Below are 21,019 nucleotides of genomic sequence, written 5' to 3'. Positions count from 1 at the left end.
CAAGGAGACTAAGCACAGGGAGTTTCGGGAACCTCCCTCGCTTCCTGCCCTGCCAGACACCCTGGAGCCAGAGGCAGGCTTCAGCACTGAACCCCTCCAAAGACAAAACGAAGAAAGGGACCAAACCTGGTTTGGTGCGAAGAGTAAATCTCAAAATGGGCACCCATGGGTGCAGTACTGCAGCTGAGGATTCAGTCTGTGGTAAAAACACACAATGGTAGGAAAAAGTAAACGACTGCCACCAGCCATAAGTAACCCCTCCAGCACCCTATGGTAAGATAGTGTGGGCTGGGTCTAGAAAGAGGAAAATGTAAGTAAAGTCAATTTCACTTCACTGCTCTTGGAAACAGTAGTCTGTCCAAGAGATGGTATTTAAATTTTGGGAAATCCAAAAGACTTCCATGTGCCACTGCACTGAAGGTGCTTTGTCACAATGTACAAATATGATGCCTATGGAGTTTGTCAGACTCCAAAACTAAAATAAACAGAGAATTAAAATCAAAGGAAAATACATGAGAGAGTGGGAAAAAGGTCTCACTCTCTCCAGGATAAAAATTAACAGTCCTAAAGTCCAGCAAAAGCGCTTGGGGTCTCTAAGGTAAAAGGGAATGAGCACATTTTGCTTGTGCGACTTCCCACTGATTCTGTTGCACTAAATGCTTGACTGCAGTTTGAGGAATTACGCTGCCTTTGCAAAAGCTGTTCTAAAAAACCTCTATGCTCAGTAAAAATTGAACCGCCCTTTTCCCTTGCGGATGCTTTAGAATCTATCAAGAGGAAAGAGAACAGGACTTAAGAGTACTAAAAACAATTCTCACCCTGGTGACAAGTATACTCTTAGTCCACAGTCCACTTTCTTCATACACCCCCCTGCCTTCTTTGCTAAGTCTCCAAATCCGATGTGACAAAGGGACTGACAGTTAGGCAGGTTTGCAGAAGAGCTGCTTTGCTGGGCTGAGGCTAAGGCACATTCACTCTGATGCTTACCACAAAGTTCTGTGAAATACTGCTTTGTGGCAGGGTCCGGCCCTGTCTCTCTTCCGTTGGATGTCCTAAAAGTATGGAAGAAGAGGAACTGTGAACTAAGGGTACAGTTGTGACTGTGGTGATCTTGTGAAAGTTCTCAGAGAATGTATGCACAAGGTTGGGAAAGGCTTAGAAGTGGTCATTGAAGAAGTTAGTGAAAGAGCAGAGAATGGGTCTCATTCTGAGTATGGCGGTCTGTAAACAAGGGTGCTGGTAAGCTTACCAGCACCCAGGGTCCGACTGGGGCATAAAATTGTCTCAGGCACCAATGGAAAAGTTGCCCACAGTTGCAAATGGGAGTTCATTCCTTTTGTAACGCTTTTTGAATAGTACCCAAGGGGGATTTTTGTTGATAAAATGTTATGCAAATTGTACATTTTAAAGAATATTTATTCAGCAACACTGGTCAAAACTATGAGCCGCATAGTGAAGTAACTCATCAAAATGGCCCACATTGGCTAAAAAAGGGCTCCAATTGTACCCAAGAAAACTGGCCCACACACGCATTTTGTGTTTTTGGTTCAGCCATGGGACTATTGCCCTATAAGCCAGTCCGAGCCTGCTGGCACCCTTGTTTCTGGACCACCACACTTCGCATCTGCCTGCAGGGGCCTTAGCGCCTGGCAGGTCAGACCATGCCGGGCTCTTCAGCCCCAGTAGGCAGTCATCACAGAAGCACCGGCACTGTTAGCAATGGTGCCCTTGCTTCCGCCTCCCCACTCCCATGGAGTTCTATGGGACTCCACGGGAATGGGGAGTTACCAAATCCGACTTACTTCCGGTGCCGCTGGGACTTGTAATGTCCCGGTGGCACCGGGATATCAGTTGGCAGATTCAGTGTTTCTGGGTCGGTGGCAACACGCCGGTGGCACCAGCAGGTTACCGCCAACCTCGGAATGAGGCTCAATGTCATGAACGATCTGGAGGAGGTTGGTGACAGTGCCGAGAATGTTGGGAAAGATCTGAAGAGGTTGTTATGGTACCGAGAATGTTGGGAATGGTCAGGAGGAGGTTGGTGATGGTACCAGGAATGTTGGGAAAGATCTGGAGGAGGTTGTTATGGTACCGAGAATGTTGGGAATGGTCAGGAGGAGGTTGGTGATGGTTCCAGGAATGTTGGGAAAGATCTGGAAGAGGTTGGTGATGGTACCGAGAATGTTGGGAAAGATCTGGAGGAGGTTGATGATGGTATTGAGAATTTTGGAAAAGATCTGGAGGAGGTTTGGGAAAGTAAGAAAGCAGGTGGTAAAGACCTGGGAATGCCATCGGGAGAGGTTGAGAAGGAGGTTATTGGAGGAAATCAGGTGGCGAGTGGTAGTAAGGTAAAGGATGTTTGAGGAGACAGTAAGGTGAGCAGTTAACCTCCACATCCCCCAGGTTTCTCGCGCAATGCTTAACATGTCATGTGTGTAACCCCCTCTCTCTACATCTCATAGATCCCCCAGGATCCACACTGCATTGATCCCAGTCTGTCAGACCAACAGGAGGTGCTGACCATGTGTCTGAGCCCCTCAGAAGAGACCCTTCTGATCTGCACCAGCAAGAGCCAACTGTACAGCATCGCCTTGTCCTCAACGGATATGAGCAAGGTAAGACTGTCAGGGACCTACCAGCCTTCTATGTGCACATTTGCAGCGGGCAATGCTCACCATCAGGGGGCAGTACTGATCTGCAGGAGGCACGGTATGTGCTTTGTCTGCATCTCACTGCTCTCGCAAGACTTGCAGGGGTGCACTGCAGGTCACCTGTAGTCAGCACTGGATACTTCTCACTCCGAGACATGCCGGGGCACTGCATGTCTGTACATTAATGGCACATGGGTTGCTACAAAGCACTCATATGAAGGAACGGCAGTACCAACCGTGTGCTGACTTCATGGTTGCCTCTTGTCTACAAATCTCATATGTATAAAGGATGCCACAAACCTAATATGGCTCTATCCCAAACTGACCTGACCTCTTATACATTGGCCTCTGATGGCTCCTCTTGCCTATCACACACTTGCCTCCTGGTGATCTTTATACCCGTTGGACACTGGTCTCCGAAGGGATCCACTTGCCTATCACACACTGGCCTCCGAGTGATCTTCCTACGCATTACGTACATGCCACCGAGGGCGCCTCATGTCTATTGTGCAGTGACATTTGAGTATCCTCCTGTGCATCACACACATTGACCTGAAGGTGGGCCTCCATCCATTTACTCTCTGCCCATATGGGTGTGTCCTGACTAAAACAGTCATAACCTAAGGCAGCACTCTGCAGCTATTGTGTTTGGAACTCAAAGTATTGTTGAGTTTCTTTATTAATGTTTTGGGTTTTTTGTAAAAACGTTTCTTGTAGCATGATAGAAGAATCACTTTGCTTTTGAGGGAGGGGTGGGACAACATAAAGCCATCAATGTGGAAGGATCAATAGTATTTGACTTGAGACAGCTAAGCAGGATGCGGAAGCCTCAAACTAAGTTTGTGTTTGCATGCAGCGATTTACGCCAAGTCACAGTGTTGCACATTATTTTCATTCCTTTGATTATGAGCAAGTGCAGGGCCAGTGCAGGGCCAGTGCAGTGCCAGTGCAGTGCTAGTGGAGTGCGTAAAGAGCTAGTTTTATGGAAACAAAGATATAAGGTCAATGATTGTCTCTGCTGCATGGCTTTGGATGGTTTCCCAGGGATGGATTTTGCTGGCTGACTAGTGTGCAGTGGTTGCAGTAGTCTAGCTGTTATGCCACCACCACAAGCACTAAAGACTGTGATTAAATTCCAAAAGTAGCAGAATCTGCACGGGGGTTGATGTGATTTAATGTATTCCTCTATGGCGAGAAGGAGAGATTTCTATTGAGTACCCTAAAGTTGCGTGTCATCTCTACTGGCCTGGCAGGAGGACCCATCGAAATCATGCCTGTTAAAAGGTCTTCTGCCGCCATGATCAGGGTCTCTGTCTTTGAAGATGTTCCTATGGTCCCATGATCAGAATTTCTGTCTTGGAAGATGGTCCTCTGGCCCCATGATCAGGATCACTGTATTTGAAGATGGTCCTCTGGCCCCATGATCAGGATCTCTGCCTTTATAGATGGTCCTCTGACCCCATGATCAGGATCTCTGTATTTGAAGATGGTTCTCTGGCCCCATGATCAGGATCTCTGCCTTTATAGATGCTCCTCTGGCCCCATGATCAGGATCTCTGTCTTTGAAGATGGTCTTCTGGACCCATGATCGGGTCTCTCCCTTTATAGATGGTCCTCTGCCCCATGATCAGGATCTCTGTCTTTGAAGATGGTCCTCTGGCCCCACGATCAGGATCTCTGTCTTTGAAGATGGTCCTCTGGCCCCATGATCAGGATCTCTGTCTTTGAAGATGGCCTTCTGGACCCATGATCAGGATCTCTGTCTTTGACGATGGTCCTTTGCCCCCATGATCAGGATCTCTGCCTTTATAGATGGTCCTCTGGCCCCATGAACCGGATCTCTGTGTTTGAAGATGGTCTTCTGGACCCATGATCAGGGTCGCTGCCTTTATAGATGGTCCTCTGGCCCCACGATCAGGATCTCTGACTTTGACGATGGTCCTCTGGCCCCTCGATCAGAATCTCTGTATTTGACGATGGTCCTTTGCCCCATGATCAGGATCTCTGCCTTTGAAGATGGTCCTCTGGCCCCATGACAGGATCTCTGCCTTTGAAGATGTTCCTGTTACAACTGTCCTGTGGAATCGCACTGCTGCACACTTCCAGGAATCGATACCCGTGACACCCACGGTTCAACCCGGAATCGGGACTCTCAATGTGGAGGATCCAGAGACTGTAAGCCGCGCTCTAGTTGTTCCCGCTCCCCGGACCGCGGGATTAGGGACTCAGCAGCTCCTGCGTTGGATGTGGATATTACCAGCCTGACACCCAACTTCCGGAATGGTATTTCCAGCAACAGGAACTTCAGCACTACGCATTGCTTCTCTATTCAGAGTTGCGCTGCGCATCGTAAGTTTGCTACCTTCTTATCTGAAGTTATTCTTCTGCTGCCTTTCAGTGGATCGTTCCTTGTAGCTTCAATCCCTTTTCTCCTTACTTTTCTGTTTCCTGAAACTTAGAGATCTCGATTTCCTTACGAGCCCAGCGGATCAACAGGAAGTCACCTCCCTGTGTTCCCGACTGTTCTCTCTGGTAGTGTTTTGTTCTGTCTAGCTATTTGTGTTTACGTGTCTCTCACAGGGTTTTCTCCCTCTAATCTTGCTTCTCTATTACGTCAACATTAGATTTCAACTTCAGACCTCCTATTCAGTCGTCAGTCCCCTCGAGCTCAAGCCCTCTATCCTGCTCATTACAATTCCTCCCTTGGGCTATCACCTGTTGGTAAGACTCCAATTCCTATAACATTCTTTGCATCTTCGTGTCCTTACTTTTGGACATATCCTAATGTTAAGCTTTGATTCAAGACAATTAAACAAAATGAACACCAGAGAATAAATCAAGGTTTGTAAAGGATACAGGCTGGTAGTAGTAAAGGATACACTCGAAGACTTCTTCCAACGGAGACGTCGGAGGTAGAACGTAGCGTATCAAAGAGAACCTTCTAACTAATGTCACTCTCTGACTAGTAAAACCTACAGTCAGATAGAGCTATTAGTGGAAGGGCATGGGTGAACCAAGATTCACCAAGCTGTAGAAAAAGAGGAACTATTTAGAATGCTGTTTGAGAAGTAGGACAATATGAACCTACGTTGTAATCACTGACCTGGATATGCAGCCAAGGAATTCCTAGGAAGTCCAAAGAATCCAAGGAAACAACGGCATGGGAAGGGTAGTGAGGGTTCTAACCCGAGCGGAATGAGGGCTGCACTAGAGACGGGTTGGTGCACACGCAGAAAAGCGTCCAGAATCCCGTGCACATGTAGGAGATGTGAGGAAGGTCTTGATCCAGGAAAGCACGCCCAAGCGGTAGGAGTTCGGTAAGTAAGGCAGTGATGGTTGACTGAGGTAGAGCTGAGTCTTGGTAGACTGGAGTGGAGTGGAATGCACAGCTGGCCTCTGCAAGGTCTGAAGCAGAGCGGTATGCAGAGCGGGACTCTGCAGGGTCTGAAACAGATAGAGGCAGAGCGGGTTGATGGTGTAGCCTAGAATAGGGCTGTGCGGCGACTCCGTTTGGAAAGAGGAGAGGAGTGCCACTTAGAGCACGGAAAGGACCGAGCTCGAGGAGGAACTGGAGTTGCGAGAAACTGCGTCAGAACGCAGGAAGGCAACCGTACCCTGGTAAGTATGGCAACTGCAAGGAAACAGCAGCAGAAATCTCCGAAACAAGTGCCTTGGAAGGCAGGCGTCTGCGAGGAACAGCAGACAAGCTCTTGAACGCGAGGATCACAAACAACGATCAGAAGCGCATGTGTAAAGCTTCCGCTTCCTTAAATGGTGTCAGCTGACATGCGTACGTACGTAGACGTCACTGCGCTGGTCATGTGATACGTGATTTTAGCAATAGCGTCTCCCGGACAGCTTCCACTGAGTATAGAATGGTCTAGCCGTTCTCAAAGCTGATGACACCGGGAAAAAGGAACGTGTAGGTGTAGCAACTGAGCCAGATGGGGAGGCAGGTATGACAGTGCCATCCCCCAAAGAGCGCCTCACCCCTCTTGCCGCATGGAAGCGACGTAACAAAACGGGAGCATGGATATTCGACAAAGGCTCCCAGGACCGATCTTCCGGACTGTAGCCTTTCCAATCAATGAGATAGTGAGGAATTCCGGATCGCATTCTCATACCTAGAATAGCACGAACCTCATATTCATCGGTGCCTTTCACAGAAACACGCCAAAGGTCGGACAGGCAACGGGTTCTTGACGCACACGGTTTGACCAATGATACATGAAACACCGGGTGTACCCGCCAGCATGCGGGCAGATCCAACCGTACAGCAATAGGGTTGATAACCTGTGTGATTCTGTATGGCCCAATAAAACGAGGCAGCAGTTTTCTTTTCCCTGGGATCCTTAGATTTCTGGTAGACAACCAGACAGACATACCAGCTGTGTATCATGGGGCAGCCATACGGTGCTGGTCAGCATAGTATTTTGCCCTGGTTTGGGCCTTCAATAGATGCCCCCTCAGACTGATATGAAGGATGGCCAGGGCTTTAAATTTGTCAGTCGCCTCAGGCACTGTGTCGGTCAGTTCCAAATCCATCAGAATGGATCGCGGGTGTTGCCCGTAGAGAGCATAGAACGGGGACATACCCGTGGAGGAATTGCAAGAGTTATTGTAGGCGAACTCAGCTGCTGGCAACATTGAAAACCAAGAAGACTGGTATTGAAGACACAGACAGCGTAAGTATTGTTCCATGGTACTGTTAGCCCGTTCTGTCTGCCCATCAGTTTGAGGATGATAGGAACTGGACATGCGATCCTCCATGAGCAGGGCAGAAGTTAGTGCTTTCCAGAATCGGGATGCAAATTGCGAGCCCCTGTCTGTGATAATAACCGAGGGCAAACCAAAAAACTGGAAGACGTGCTTTAGGAACATATCAGCCAGATCCTTAGCAGTAGGAATACCTTGACTAGGTATGAACAAGGCCATCTTAGTGAAGTCATCGACTACTACCCTGACAGTGTCGTAACCCTGGACAGAAGGCAGTTCGACTACAAAGTCCATGGAAACCATAAACCAGGGTCTGTGAGGAACCGGTAACGGGTGTAGTAATCCCATAGGTTTACTCGGTGTGTTTTTACATTGTGCACATAGGGCACATGAGGAGACGTAATCCACAACATCTCTAGTCATCTTGGGCCACCAGCACCATCGTCGTAGAAGTTCCAACGTTTTCCTTTGACCCGGATGAGCTGCTACCAGAGAATCGTGACCCCAATGCAAAGCCTTGGTCCGTGTTTCCTCTGTCGGTAAGTACAGGAGTCCGTTCATGAACGGAAGACCTCCTTTGACATCGAGATGAAGGTCATGTATCTCCCGGGTATTAAGTTTAACCCACTCTAGTATATCCTTCTTTAATGAAGGTTGAACAGAACAACCACAGACTACATGGTCTGCCAATAGAAGCGGTTTAGTGTTGTCTGAGTCCACCCCAGAGTGCAGACGGGATAAAGCGTCGGCCTTGGTATGTTCTCTTGCGGGTCTGTAGGAGATGCGGAAGTCAAACTGAGAAAAAAACGAATGCCAACGGGCCTGGCGGGCCGTAAGGCATTTCATGGTTTTGATGGCCTGTAGATTGCGCTGATCGTAGTAGACAGTCACCGGGTGTTTTGCACCAAGAAGGTGGTGACGACATGCGAGCAACGCGTCTTTGATGGCCAGCAATTCTTTCTCGGTCACCGTGTAGTTCTTTTCGTATGGGGCTAGCTTGCGGGAAAAAAACGCCACTGGGTGTTCCACCCCGGAGTCTTTGCATAACTGAGAAAGGATTGCACCTATGGCCAAATTAGAAGCATCCGCCTCGATGATGTATGGCAGATAAGGATCCGGGTGCTGCAGGATCGGAGCAGTGGTAATAGCCTGTTTGAGTGGATCGAATGCCCCCTGAGCTTCTGTTGTCCAGCGAAATGGAGCCTTAGGACTGGTTAGCGCGGTAAGCGGTGCCACCACTCTTGAGAAGGAGTGGATAAAGCGTCTATAAAAGTTCGCAAATCCAAGAAAAGACTGCAAGGATTTGATAGACAGGTACCGGCCAGTCCAGGATGGCTTTTACCTTGGATCGACTCATTCTGACGCCATGACTGGTAATATCATACCCCAGGAATTCCACGTCCTGTGAGTGGAAGACACATTTCTCTGCTTTGACAAAGAGATGGTTCTCTCTTAGTCTTTGAAGTACCTTGGATACATGCTGTATGTGTTCCTGTAAGGATGTTGAGTATATCAGAATTTCATCCAGGTAAATGGCCACAAACTGATCTATGTAATCACTGAATATATCGTTCATGAAAAACTGAAAGGTTGCGTGGGCGTTGCACAGGCCGAAGGGCATGACAAGGTACTCATATAAACCATATCGGGTTTTGAAGGCGGTCTTCCACTCGTCTCCTGCCCTAATCCTTACAAGGTTGTAAGCACCCCTCAAGTCCAGTTTAGAAAAAACCACTGAAGAGCCCAACTGATCCAACATGACGTCAATCAAAGGTAGGGGATACTGGTTTTTAACCGTTATAGCATTAAGAGCCCTGTAGTCAATGCAGGGTCTTAAGTCCCCTTCTTTTTTAGGGACGAAAAACAAAGGAGACGTGGCCGGGGACTGAGAAGGGCGAATAAACCCAGTCTGAACTGCTTTGTTGATGTATTCCTTCAGGACAGCGTCTTCCTGTTTGGTAAGGGAATAAACCCGACCGGTAGGAGTTTTGGCTCCAGGAATCAATTCGATAGGACAATCGTACTGGCGATGTGGCGGCAACACCTCAGCCTTGCCTTTGTCGAACACATCGGCAAACTGTCGATATTCCGGAGGTATCAGTGATTTAGGTGATGCCATAGCATTTATTCTTGACAACCCTTCGAGAAAAGCCAAGACAAGGGTATTATGAACCCCACCGGAATCCAGAAAGCAGTGTTCGTTATAATGGTCCAAAGGGCACTGGATATGACCGGTGACCCAATCAATCACAGGATTGTGTAGCTTCAGCCAAGATAGACCCAGAATCACTGGATATTGGGGTGCCGTAATTATGTCAAAAACCATTTTTTCAGTGTGACCATCGGGTAAGGAGACCGTTACAGGCAATGTTTCCTCCGTTACCAGACCAGAAGACAGTGCAGAACCATCGACCATTTTGACTGACTCGGGTACCGGTTTAGTGGTCATAGGAATGGATGACTGTCTGGCAAAAGCAATATCCATGTAGCTATTAGTTGCACCGGAATCTATCATGGCTTGGGTCTGAACAGTGATGTCGTTGAAGTCTAAGGATACCACTACGGCAATGGAAGCATTAAGTGACAAAGCGGAGTCCGTTTTGGTACCCGGCATAGGGACTCCCACTATTGCCGAGCTCTGGCGTTTCCGGCTTTTTTGTTGGCTTTTTAGGGCAAGCAACCAGTAAATGCTCCGCTGAACCACAGTACATGCATAGGTTATTTTTGCGACGGTTTTCTTGTTCAGCGGTGGATAAACGACCCCGAATAGCACCTATTTGCATGGGCTCAGGTTCGCCAGAAGAGGGCTGAGAAACTCCTGGAAGATTTGGTGCGGACAGGAAGGGTTTCTTTTCGCCTTTTCTGGCGGTTCTCCGAGCATCGATTTGTAGAACAAGATCGATCAACTCCATGTATCCTGAGGGTACAACAGGGACTGTTGACAAAGCGTCTTTCAATTCCTCAGACAGTCTTTATAGAGGACTGCAGTCTTCTTATCATCTGGCCATTGTGTTTCTGCTGTCAACTGGTTGAATCGTGCGAGATAGGCCACTAAAGTTTGGCTACCCTGTTGTAGATTCAACAGTTCCAAATCGGTGGCCTGAGTAGAATACCTCATGTCGAAAACCCTGCTCATGGCTGACAGCAGTTCATCGCAGTCATATAGCAGAGGGCTGTTGGTCTCCAACAATGGATTCGCCCATGCAGCGGCAGTGCCCCCCAAATGCGACAATACGAAAGCCGCTTTGGTTGTCAAATCCGGAAACAAATTGGGTCTACACAAGAAGTGGAGACGACACTGATTAACGAACTTTCGGTAGTTCTTTGGGTCTCCAGTAAATCTTTCAGGTGGAGCCAGAGGGAATTGGGTTGGCATCAACACCTGGACGGTTTCCCTTTGCGGTACAGACGCGCCTGAAGTAGAGGCAACGGGAACTGGGGCAACCCTTCCTAGTGAGGAAGCATGTATGGCGTCTTGCATTACGTCCATACGATCACGCATGGTGTCCTGAGCAGTGATCATTTCTTGCCTTAAATCCAACACCAATTGGGTGAGGACAGACAGAGGATCAGACTCCTCCAACATGGCTTCTGATTCTGTTAAGCTTTGATTCAAGACAATTAAACAAAATGAACACCAGAGAATAAATCAAGGGTTGCAAAGGATACACTCGAAGACTTCTTCCAACGGAGACGTCGGAGGTAGAACGTAGCGTATCAAAGAGAACCTTCTAACTAATGTCACTCTCTGACTAGTAAAACCTACAGTCAGATAGAGCTATTAGTGGGAAGGGCATGGGTGGATCAAGATTCACCAAGCTGTAGAAAAAGAGGAACTATTTAGAATGCTGTTTGAGAAGTAGGACAATATGAACCTACGTTGTAAGCACTGACCTGGATATGCAGCCAAGGAAGTCCTAGGAAGTCCAAAGAATCCAAGGAAACAACGGCAAGGGAAGGGTAGTGAGGGTTCTAACCCGAGCGGAACGAGGGCCGCACTAGAGACGGGTTGGTGCACACGCAGGAAAGCGTCAAGAATCCTGTGCACATGTAGGAGATGTGAGGAAGGTCTTGATCCAGGAAAGCACGCCCAAGCAGTAGGAGTTTGGTAAGTAAGGCAGTGATGGTTGACTGAGGTAGTGCTGAGTCTTGGTAGACTGGAGCGGAGTGGAATGCAGAGCTGGCCTCTGCAAGGTCTGAAGCAGAGCGGTATGCAGAGCGGTATGCAGAGCGGTATGCAGAGCGGGACTCTGCAGGGTCTGAAACAGATAGAGGCAGAGGGGGTTGATGGTGTAGCCTAGAATAGGGCTGTGCAGCGACTCCGTTTGGAAAGAGGAGAGGAGTGCCGCTTAGAGCACAGAAAGGACCGAGCTCGAGGAGGAACTGGAGTTGCGGGAAACTGCGTCAGAACGCAGGAAGGCAACCGTACCCTGGTAAGTATGGCAACTGCAAGGAAACAGCAGCAGAAATCTCTGAAACAAGTGCCTTGGAAGGCAGGCGTCTGCGAGGAACAGCAGACATGCTCCGGAACGCGAGGATCACAAACAACGATCAGAAACACATGTGTAAAGCTTCTGCTTCCTTAAATGGTGTCAGCTGACATGCGTACGTACGTAGATGTCACTGCGCTGGTCATGTGATACGTGATTTTAGCAATAGCGTCTCCCGGACAGCTTCCACTGAGTATAGAATGGTCTAGCCGTTCTCAAAGCTGATGACACCGGGAAACAGGAATGTGTAGGTGTAGCAACGGAGCCGGATGGGGAGGCAGGTATGACACCTAACCTCTTTAATATCATATAGGCGCATTACCAACTTTTCACATCGGATTGAAAAAGAAAAGCTTAGAAGGGAATAGGCTTGTCAGGGTAAGCTGCCTTTCTTATCCCTACCACTCTACTATTAGAGATTCGGTATCTTTACTTATCTGAAATTCTATTCTGTTTCTATCAGAATCCTCCCTGACAAGATTCCGGTTCACAGCCCAACCAGTGTGACCCTCCACCAGCCGCTGTAGGAATCCACGCTCCCCAGCAGCACCTCACGGGGTTTTTTCCCTTCGGGGTTTCCCCTGGAGACTTCACTTCAATCTAGCCTTTGGCTGGGTTTGAGAGGGGTTTTCAGGTAATTCCCTCCTGCTTCTATTTCAAAGAGAGCTGACCATCACGGAGGTAGGTGTCCTTCTCATTTGCCGAGAGATAATTTGCTTCAAGTGCTTTGTTAGTATAAAGTTATAACAGTAAGCAACGCCCGGTTGACCTAGAGAATTCTCTTATCTTCGGCATTTGTGAAGGACGACTTCTGTGATGGATCAACAGATTCAGCAGCTCATAGCTGCGGTACAATCTCTGACTTCAGAGGTGCAAAGTCTGAAACAAGAAAATGCTAATCTTCGACAGGCTCAGCATCAGTCTCAGCAACAAACTGCCCAGTTGGCTTCCCAACAGGCAGCAGCTAGCAGGGTTCCGCATTGCTCAGAAGTTCCTCCTGGTCCTTTACCAGGGGGTCAGTTTGATGGCAATCCCCATAAGATAAAGGAATTCCTTGATGCTTGCGCAGTACAATTTGCCTTTAAGGCAGCCTTCTTCCAGACTGATCGCGACAGAGTAGGGTATATGATTTCACAGATGGTGGGACCTGCCCTAGCCTGGCCTACTCCCTTGGTCACAACCAATAACGCTATATTAGATTCCCATTCTGCCTTCTGCAATAGCATTAGATCAATGTTCAGTAGGCAGGAGATTCGGATAGCGGCCCAGGAACATCTACTAGACCTTAGACAGGGCAATCAAGACATCCTGACCTATATTACTAGATTCAAACAGTTTGCCAGTGAATCTACTTGGTCACATGATGCACAGGTTACTCTATTCCGGAGAGGCCTGTCTGAGGATCTTAAAGATGAAGTATCTAGGGTCCCACGTCCCACGTCATTGACAGAATTCATCGCTTTAGTCATGCAAGTTGACTATAGGATAAAAGAAAGGAGCAGTGAAAGGCGCAAAGGGAGACTCACTACTCGTACATATTCCACTACTCCTGTAACACACAGAGGTAACTCAAATGAGGAACCTATGCACTTAGGATCAGCTAATCGAGGGCCTTTATCCCCTGAGGAGAGATCACGCAGGAGGACTCAGGGATTGTGCATGTATTGTGGCTCAAATACTCACACTGTCCAGGAGTGCCCCATCACTCCCCCGAGACGATCGGGAAACGCCAGCTCCCGGTCGTAGGAGGAACCGCGTTCCGGGATTCTAAAGTGTCTTTAGGTTCCTCTCTAAATATGCCGGCCTCACAAGGAAACCAGCATTCTCACACTCTAATGTTTGTATTACATATCACCCTCACATCTGATAACCAGAAGATGACCGAGATTCCGGCACTAGTGGACAGTGGCGCCGCCGGAAATTTCATTGATGAAATTTGGGCTAAACAACATCATCTACCTTTGTTTTCTAAAGGGGAAGCCATCCCTGTTGAGAGTGTAGATGGTAGCCCTTTAACATCAGGGCCAATTATTAATCAAACCTGTCGATTAATCATGTCAATTCTTACACACGAGGAAGACATTACCTTGGATGTTATACGAACTGCTCATTACCCTGTCATTTTAGGACTACCTTGGCTACGAATGCATAATCCCTACATAAATTGGGCGGCAGGTTCACTCTTCCTGGGATCAGAGTTTTGCCTCAATAATTATTTGGGGAAAGCTAGCAGGGTTTTTCATCCAAAACAAGAGGAGAACAGACAAGTCACTATTGTTGGGTCTGTCATCGGCCTTCCTTCTGAGTACCGTGAGTTTGCTGAGGTTTTTTCCTCCTCGGAATACTCACTGCTTCCCCCTCATCGCAGAGATGATTGTGTTATCGATCTTATTCCAGACCAGCCGTTACCCTTCGGAAGGATGTACATCCTCTCTTCATCTGAAAAGGTCGCCCTAAGGGAATACCTAGATCTCAATCTAAGGAATGGACTTATTACCGAATCTACATCTCCAGTGGCAGCCTCACTATTCTTCGTGCCCAAGAAGAATCCTTCAGAACTTCGACCCTGCATACGCTTCAGAGGTTTGAACAAGATCACCATTCCAGACCGATACCCGATGCCTTTGATTCCAGATATTTTAGAGGCCGTCAAGGGAGCCCTCATTTAGACAAAGCTGGACTTAAAGGGTGCTTACCACCTTATCAGAATCAGAAAGGGAGATGAATGGAAAACGGCTTTCCGCACACCTTTTGGCCATTTTCAATACCAAGTCATGCCATTTGGGTTGTCCAATGCCCCGGCCATTTTCCAGCGATTCATGGATCATCTATTTTCGGATTTACTATTACATTCTGTTATCGTTTATCTAGATGATATTCTGATCTTTTCAAAGGACATTTCTGAACATCAATCACAGGTCAGAGAGGTATTACATAGACTCCAGAACAATCATTTATTTTGCAATCTGGAGAAATGTTTCTTTCATCAGCCCCAGGTGACCTACCTGGGTTATATTCTTTCGGCACAAGGTATCGCAATGGATCCAGACAAGGTTATGGAGGTTCAGAACTGGGCTAACCCTCGATTAATCAAAGAAATTCAACGTTTTGTTGGATTCTCTAATTGTTATCGTCGGTTTATCCCCAACTTCTCGGCTCTTACTCAGCCTTTAACCAACCTTTTAAAAAAAAGGAGTTCCATATGTCTGGAATGAGGAGACGCAAAAAGCTTTCGATACTTTGAAGAAGAGGTTCAGTTCAGCGCCCATTCTCATGACTCCAGATCAATCTCGCCGTTTCATTCTCGAAACAGATGCCTCCCAATATGCCTTGGGTGCTGTTCTCCTTCAAGAGGATGATCAAGGTTTGGAACGCCCCATCGCATATTTATCCAAGACTCTCGCTCCGGCAGAATTAAACTACACCGTTCTTGAGAAAGAGCTATTGGCGATCAAGAGGGCTTTTGAGGAGTGGAGACACTTGCTATTGGGAGCTCAGTTTCCAGTGGAGGTCCGTACTGACCATCAAAACTTAAGGATCCTTCAATACGCTCAGACATGCAACAGCCGACAGGCTAGATGGGCTCATTTTTTCTCCCCTTTCAGGATCATATTTTCATTCATACCTGGGAGATGTAATTTACAAGCTGATGCCTTATCGCGTAAAGAGATCACTCATCAATTATCGGTCAAACCAGAACCGAATTTTCCCCGTTGTGTTCTGAACATCAAAAGGAATTACAAATCTATGGATTTTCTCAAACGTCTGGAACAAAGCTCTGTGCCCTCCATTTTGAAGAGGTTAACTAGGAAAGAGTTGAGCCTCTTGTCCAAAAAGGAAGGGTGTTATTTCCGTGGTAAACAGGTTTTTGTACCCACTAAATCGTTACAGAAGGAAGTTCTAAATATGTGCCACGACTCTAAATCTGCAGGACATAGAGGTAATGTCAATACCCGTGAATTGGCCTCCCGATATTTTTGGTGGCCTTTAATGCGAAATGACATTTTAACATATGTCAAGTCTTGCCCTGTCTGCCTGCAAAATAAGAGTCCTAGACATTCTCCCTTCGGAACTCTGGTCAGAATGCCAATACCCACTCGACCTTGGGAGATTATTTCGACAGACTTTATTGTGGATCTTCCAATTTCCGAAGGATGTTCGACTATTATGGTTGTAATTGATTCATTTACCAAACTGGCTCACTTTCTCCCCTTCTCTGGTCTCCCTTCGGCGGCTCAAATGGCATGAACTTTCATTTCCCAAATTTTTTCTCTTCATGGTCTACCTGAGACTATCATCTCCGATAGAGGCTCTCAATACACATCAAAATATTGGAAACAGGTCTGTCAAATTTTGAGTATCACCCGGGCTTTGAGCTCCGGGTATCACCCACAAACCAACGGTCAGACTGAAAGATTAAAGCAGACCCTGGAAGGATACCTACGGAGCTACATCTCAGCAGCTCAAGATAATTGGCTAAGTTTACTACCAATCGCTGAATACGCTTATAACAATGCGTATCATTCCGCGATTAAGACAAAAGATCCTTGGATGACAAATGTCCGGACGTGAAGTCTCTCCTGGAAAAGATACATCGGGGTCAACACGCAGCCTCTCAGGCTCTTAAATCTACTCAGGAAAAAACAAAGAAGATGGCAGATTGCCTCCGATCTAAAGCTCCCGTAATACGACCTGGAGATCTGGTTTGGTTATCTTCCCGATTCCTACCTAGACACCTTAGGCCTTCCAAATTTTCTCCTAAATTCATGGGCCCTTTTCAGGTGATTTCGGCCATAGGGGCAGCAGCCTTCAAGCTGAAGTTACCCAAGATATGGGCTCGGATACATCCGGTTTTTCATGTTTCTCAGCTGAAACAAGACATTTGAAGTACTTTTCATCCTATGGTTTCTTCTCGTCCACCACCTGTTCTGCACCATACTGATGTGGAGTACGAAGTCTCAGAGTTATGTGACTCACGTATTCACCGTGGAAGACTTCAGTATTTGGTGGACTGGAAGGGCTACGCCCCTTCTGATCGGACTTGGGAATCAGAATCCAGTATCCATGCTCGGCGGCTAATTAAAAGGTTTCACAAGAGACACCCCGGTAAACCAGGGGTTAACGACTTTAAGAGGGGGCATACTGTTACAACTGTCCTGTGGAATCGCACTGCTGCACACTTCCAGGAATCGATACCCGTGACACCCATGGTTCAACCCGGAATCGGGACTCTCAATGTGGAGGATCCAGAGACTGTGAGTCGCGCTCTAGTTGTTCCCGCTCCCCGGACCGTGGGATTAGCTCCGCCCCCAACTTCCGGAATGGTATTTCCGGCAACAGGAACTTCAGCACTACGCATTGCTTCTCTATTCAGAGTCGCGCTGAGCATCGTAAGTTTGCTACCTTCTTATCTGAAGTTATTCTTCTGCTGCCTTTCAGTGGATCGTTCCTTGTAGCTTCAATCCCTTTTCTCCTTACTTTTCCATTTCCTGAAACTTAGAGATCTCGATTTCCTTCCGAGCCCTGCGGATCAACAGGAAGTCACCTCCCTGTGTTCCCGACTGTTCTCTCTGGTAGTGTTTTGTTCTGTCTAGCTATTTGTGTTTCCGTGTCTCTCACGGGGTTTTCTCCCTCTAATCTTGCTTATCTATTACGTCAACATTAGATTTCAACTTCAGACCTTCTATTCAGTCTTCAGTCCCCTCGAGCTCAAGCCCTCTATCCTGCTCATTACAATTCCTCCCTTGGGCAATCACCTGTTGGTAAGACTCCAATTCCTATAACATTCTTTGCATATTCGTGTCCTTACTTTTGGACATATCCTAACCTCTTTAATATCATATAGGCGCATTGCCAACTTTTCACATCCAATTGAAAAAGAAAAGCTTAGAAGGGAATAGGCTTATCAGGGTAAGCTGCCTTTCTTATCCCTACCACTCTACTATTAGAGATTCGGTATCTTTACTTATCTGAAATTCTATTCTGTTTCTATCAGAATCCTCCCTGACAAGATTCCGGTTCACAGCCCAACCAGTGTGACCTTCCACCAGCCGCTGCAGGAATCCACGCTCCCCAGCAGCACCTCACAGGGTTTTTTCCCTTCGGGGGTTTCCACTGGAGACTTCACTTCAATCTAGCCTTTGGCTGGGTTTGAGAGGGGTTTTCAGGTAATTCCCTCCTGCTTCTATTTCAAAGAGAGCTGACCATCACGGAGGTAGGTGTCATTCTCATTTGCCGAGAGATAATTTGCTTCAAGTGCTTTGTTAGTATAAAGTTATAACAGTTCCTCTGCCCCAATGATCAGGGTCTCTTTCTTTGAATATGGTTTTCTGGCCCCATGATCAGGATCTCTGCCCTTATAGATGGTCCTCTGGCCCCTCGATCAGGATCTCTGTCTTTGACAATGGTCCTCTGCCCCCATGATCAGTATCTCTATCTTTGTAGATTGCCGTGGCCCCATGATCAGCATCTCTGTTTTTGAAGATGATACTCTGCCCCCATGTTCAGGATCTCTGTCTTTGAAGACCAGTGCTCTGCCCTCATGATCAGGATCTCTATCTTTGAAGATGGTCCTCTGGCCCCATGATCAGGATGACTGTCTTTGAAGATGGTCATCTGGCCCAATGATCAAGATCCCTTAATTTGAAGATGGTCCTCCGGTCCCATGATCAAGATCTCTGTCTTTGAAGATGGTCCTCTGGCCCCATCATCAGGGTCTCTGTCTTTGAAGATGGCCCTCTGGCCCCACGATCAGGATCTCTGTCTTTATGATGGTCCTCTGGCCCCTCGATCAGGTTCTCTGTCTTTGACGATGGTCCTTTGCCCCCATGATCAGGATCCCTATTTTTGAAGATAGTCCTCTGCCCCAATGATCAGGGTCTCTGCACATAGGCGGCCGCTGTGTTGTGGAATTTCTGGTAGTGTGGTGTCTTGGGGTGTTAAGGTCCCGTGCTGGTCACACTACCTTTTCATTCCATTTCATTTGAAGATGATCCGCTGGCCCCATGACCAGGAGCTCTGCCTTTGTAGATGGTCCTCTGGCCCCACAATCAGGGTCTCTGTCTTTGAAGATGGTCCTCTGGCACCATGATCAGGATCTCTTCCTTTATAGATGGTCCTCTGGCCCCATGATCAGGATGTCTGTCTTTGAAGATGGTCCTCTGGCCCCTCAATCAGGATCTCTGTCTTTGACAATTGTCCTCTGGCCCCATGATCGGGATCTCTATCTTTGAAGATGATACTCTGCCCCCATGATCAGGATCTCTGTCTTTGAAGACCAGTGCTCTGCCCTCATGATCAGGATCTCTATCTTTGAAGATGATCTGCTGGCCCCATGATCAGGGGCTCTGCCTTTGTAGATGGTCATCTGGCCCCATGATCAAGGTCTCTGTCTTTGTAGATGGACCTCTGGCCCCACAATCAGGGTCTCTGTCTTTGAAGATGGTCCTCTGGCCCCATGATCAGGATCTCTGCCTTTGAAGATGGTCCTCTAGCCCCATGATCAGGGTCTCTGTCTTTGAAGATGCCCCTCTGGCCCCATGATCAGGATCTCTTTCTTTGAAGATGGTCCTCTGGCCCCATGATCAGAATCTCTGTCTTTGACGATGGTCCTCTGGCCCCATGATCAGGATCTCTGCATTTGACGATGGTCCTTTGCCCCCATGATCAGGATCTCTGCCTTTGAGGATGGTCCTCTGGCCCCATGATCAGGATCTCTGCCTTTGAAGATGTTCCCTGCCCCCATGATCAGGGTCTCTTTCTTTGAAGATGGTCCTCTGGCCCCATGATCAGGATATCTGCCTTTGAAGATGGTCCTCTGCCCCCATCATCAGGTACTCTGTCTTTGAAGATGGTCCTCTGTCCTCTGGCCCCTCAATCAGGATCTCTGTCTTTGAAGATGATACTCTGCCCTCATGATCAGGATCTCTGTCTTTGAAGATGGCCCTCTGTCCCCATGATCCGCATCTCTGTCTTTGAAGATGATACTCTGCCCCCATGATCAGGATCTCTGTCTTTGAAGACAGTCCTCTGTCCTCATGATCAGGATCTCTGTCTTTGAAGATGGTCCTCTGGCCCCATGATCAGGATGTCTGCCTTTTGAAGATGGTCCTCTGGCCCAATGATCAAGATCCCTTAATTTGAAGATGGTCCTCAGGTCCCATGATCAGGATCTCTGCCTTTATAGATGGTCCTCTGGCCCCATGGTCAGGATCTCTGTTTTTGAAGATGATCTTCTGGATCCATGATCTCTGCCTTTATAGATGGTCCTCTGGCCCCATGATCAGGATCTATGTCTTTGAATATGGTCCTCTGCCCCCATGATCTCTGTCTTTGAAGATGGTCCTCTGGCCCCACGATCAGGATGTCTTTGAATATGGTCCTCTGTCCCCATGATCAGGGTCTCTTTCTTTGAATATTGTCCACTGGCCCCATGATCTGGATATCTGCTTTATGGATGGTGCCCGGGCCCCATGATCAGGATCTCTGTCTTTGAAGATGGTCCTCTTGCCCCACGATCAGCATCTCTGTCTTTGACCTTGATGCTCTGTCCCCATAATCAGATTCTCTGTCTTTGATGATGGTCCTCTGGCCCCATGATCAGGATCTCTATCTTTGACAATGGTCATTTTCCCCCATGATCAGGACCTCTGCCTTTGAAGATGGTCCTCGTGCCCCCATGATCAGGGTCTCTTTCTTTGAAGATGGTGCTCTGGGCCCATGATCAGGATCCCTGTCTTTGAAGATGGTCCTCTGGCCCTATGATCAGGATCTCATCTTTGAAGATGATACTCTGCCCCCATGATCAGGATCTTTGTCTTTGAAGATGGCCCTATGGCCCCATGATCCGCATCTCTGTTTTTGAAGATGATACTATGCCCTCGTGATCAGGATCTCTGTCTTTGAAGACAGTGCTCTGCCCTCATGATCAGGATCTCTGTCTTTGAAGATGATCCGCTGGCCCCATGATCAGGGACTCTGCCTTTGTAGATGGTCATCTGGCCCCATGATCAAGGTCTCTGTCTTTATAGATGATCCTCTGGCTCCATGATCAGGGTCCCTGTCTTTGAAGATAGTTCTCTAGCCACATGATCAGGATCTCTGTCTCTGAAGGTGGTCCTCTGGCCCCATGATCAGGATCTCTGTCTTTGAAGGTGGTCCTCT

General features: G+C 47.7%; 1 protein-coding gene across 1 annotated transcript in view; it reads left to right on the top strand.

Annotated features, from left to right (window-relative positions):
- CFAP57 (cilia and flagella associated protein 57) overlaps positions 1-21,019 on the top strand; it is a 348,360-nt gene that overhangs the window by 110,377 nt on the left and 216,964 nt on the right. The window contains exon 6 of the mRNA XM_069642449.1: positions 2,463-2,615. Within this exon, the coding sequence (XP_069498550.1) occupies positions 2,463-2,615 (153 nt within the window). The remainder of the gene's footprint in view (positions 1-2,462; positions 2,616-21,019) is intronic.

The sequence above is a fragment of the Ambystoma mexicanum genome, chromosome 1q, assembly GCF_040938575.1.
Source record: "Ambystoma mexicanum isolate Mex_15411 chromosome 1q, UKY_AmexF1_1, whole genome shotgun sequence".
Taxonomy (NCBI): domain Eukaryota; kingdom Metazoa; phylum Chordata; class Amphibia; order Caudata; family Ambystomatidae; genus Ambystoma; species Ambystoma mexicanum.
This window is presented reverse-complemented; position numbering and strand designations above follow the sequence as displayed.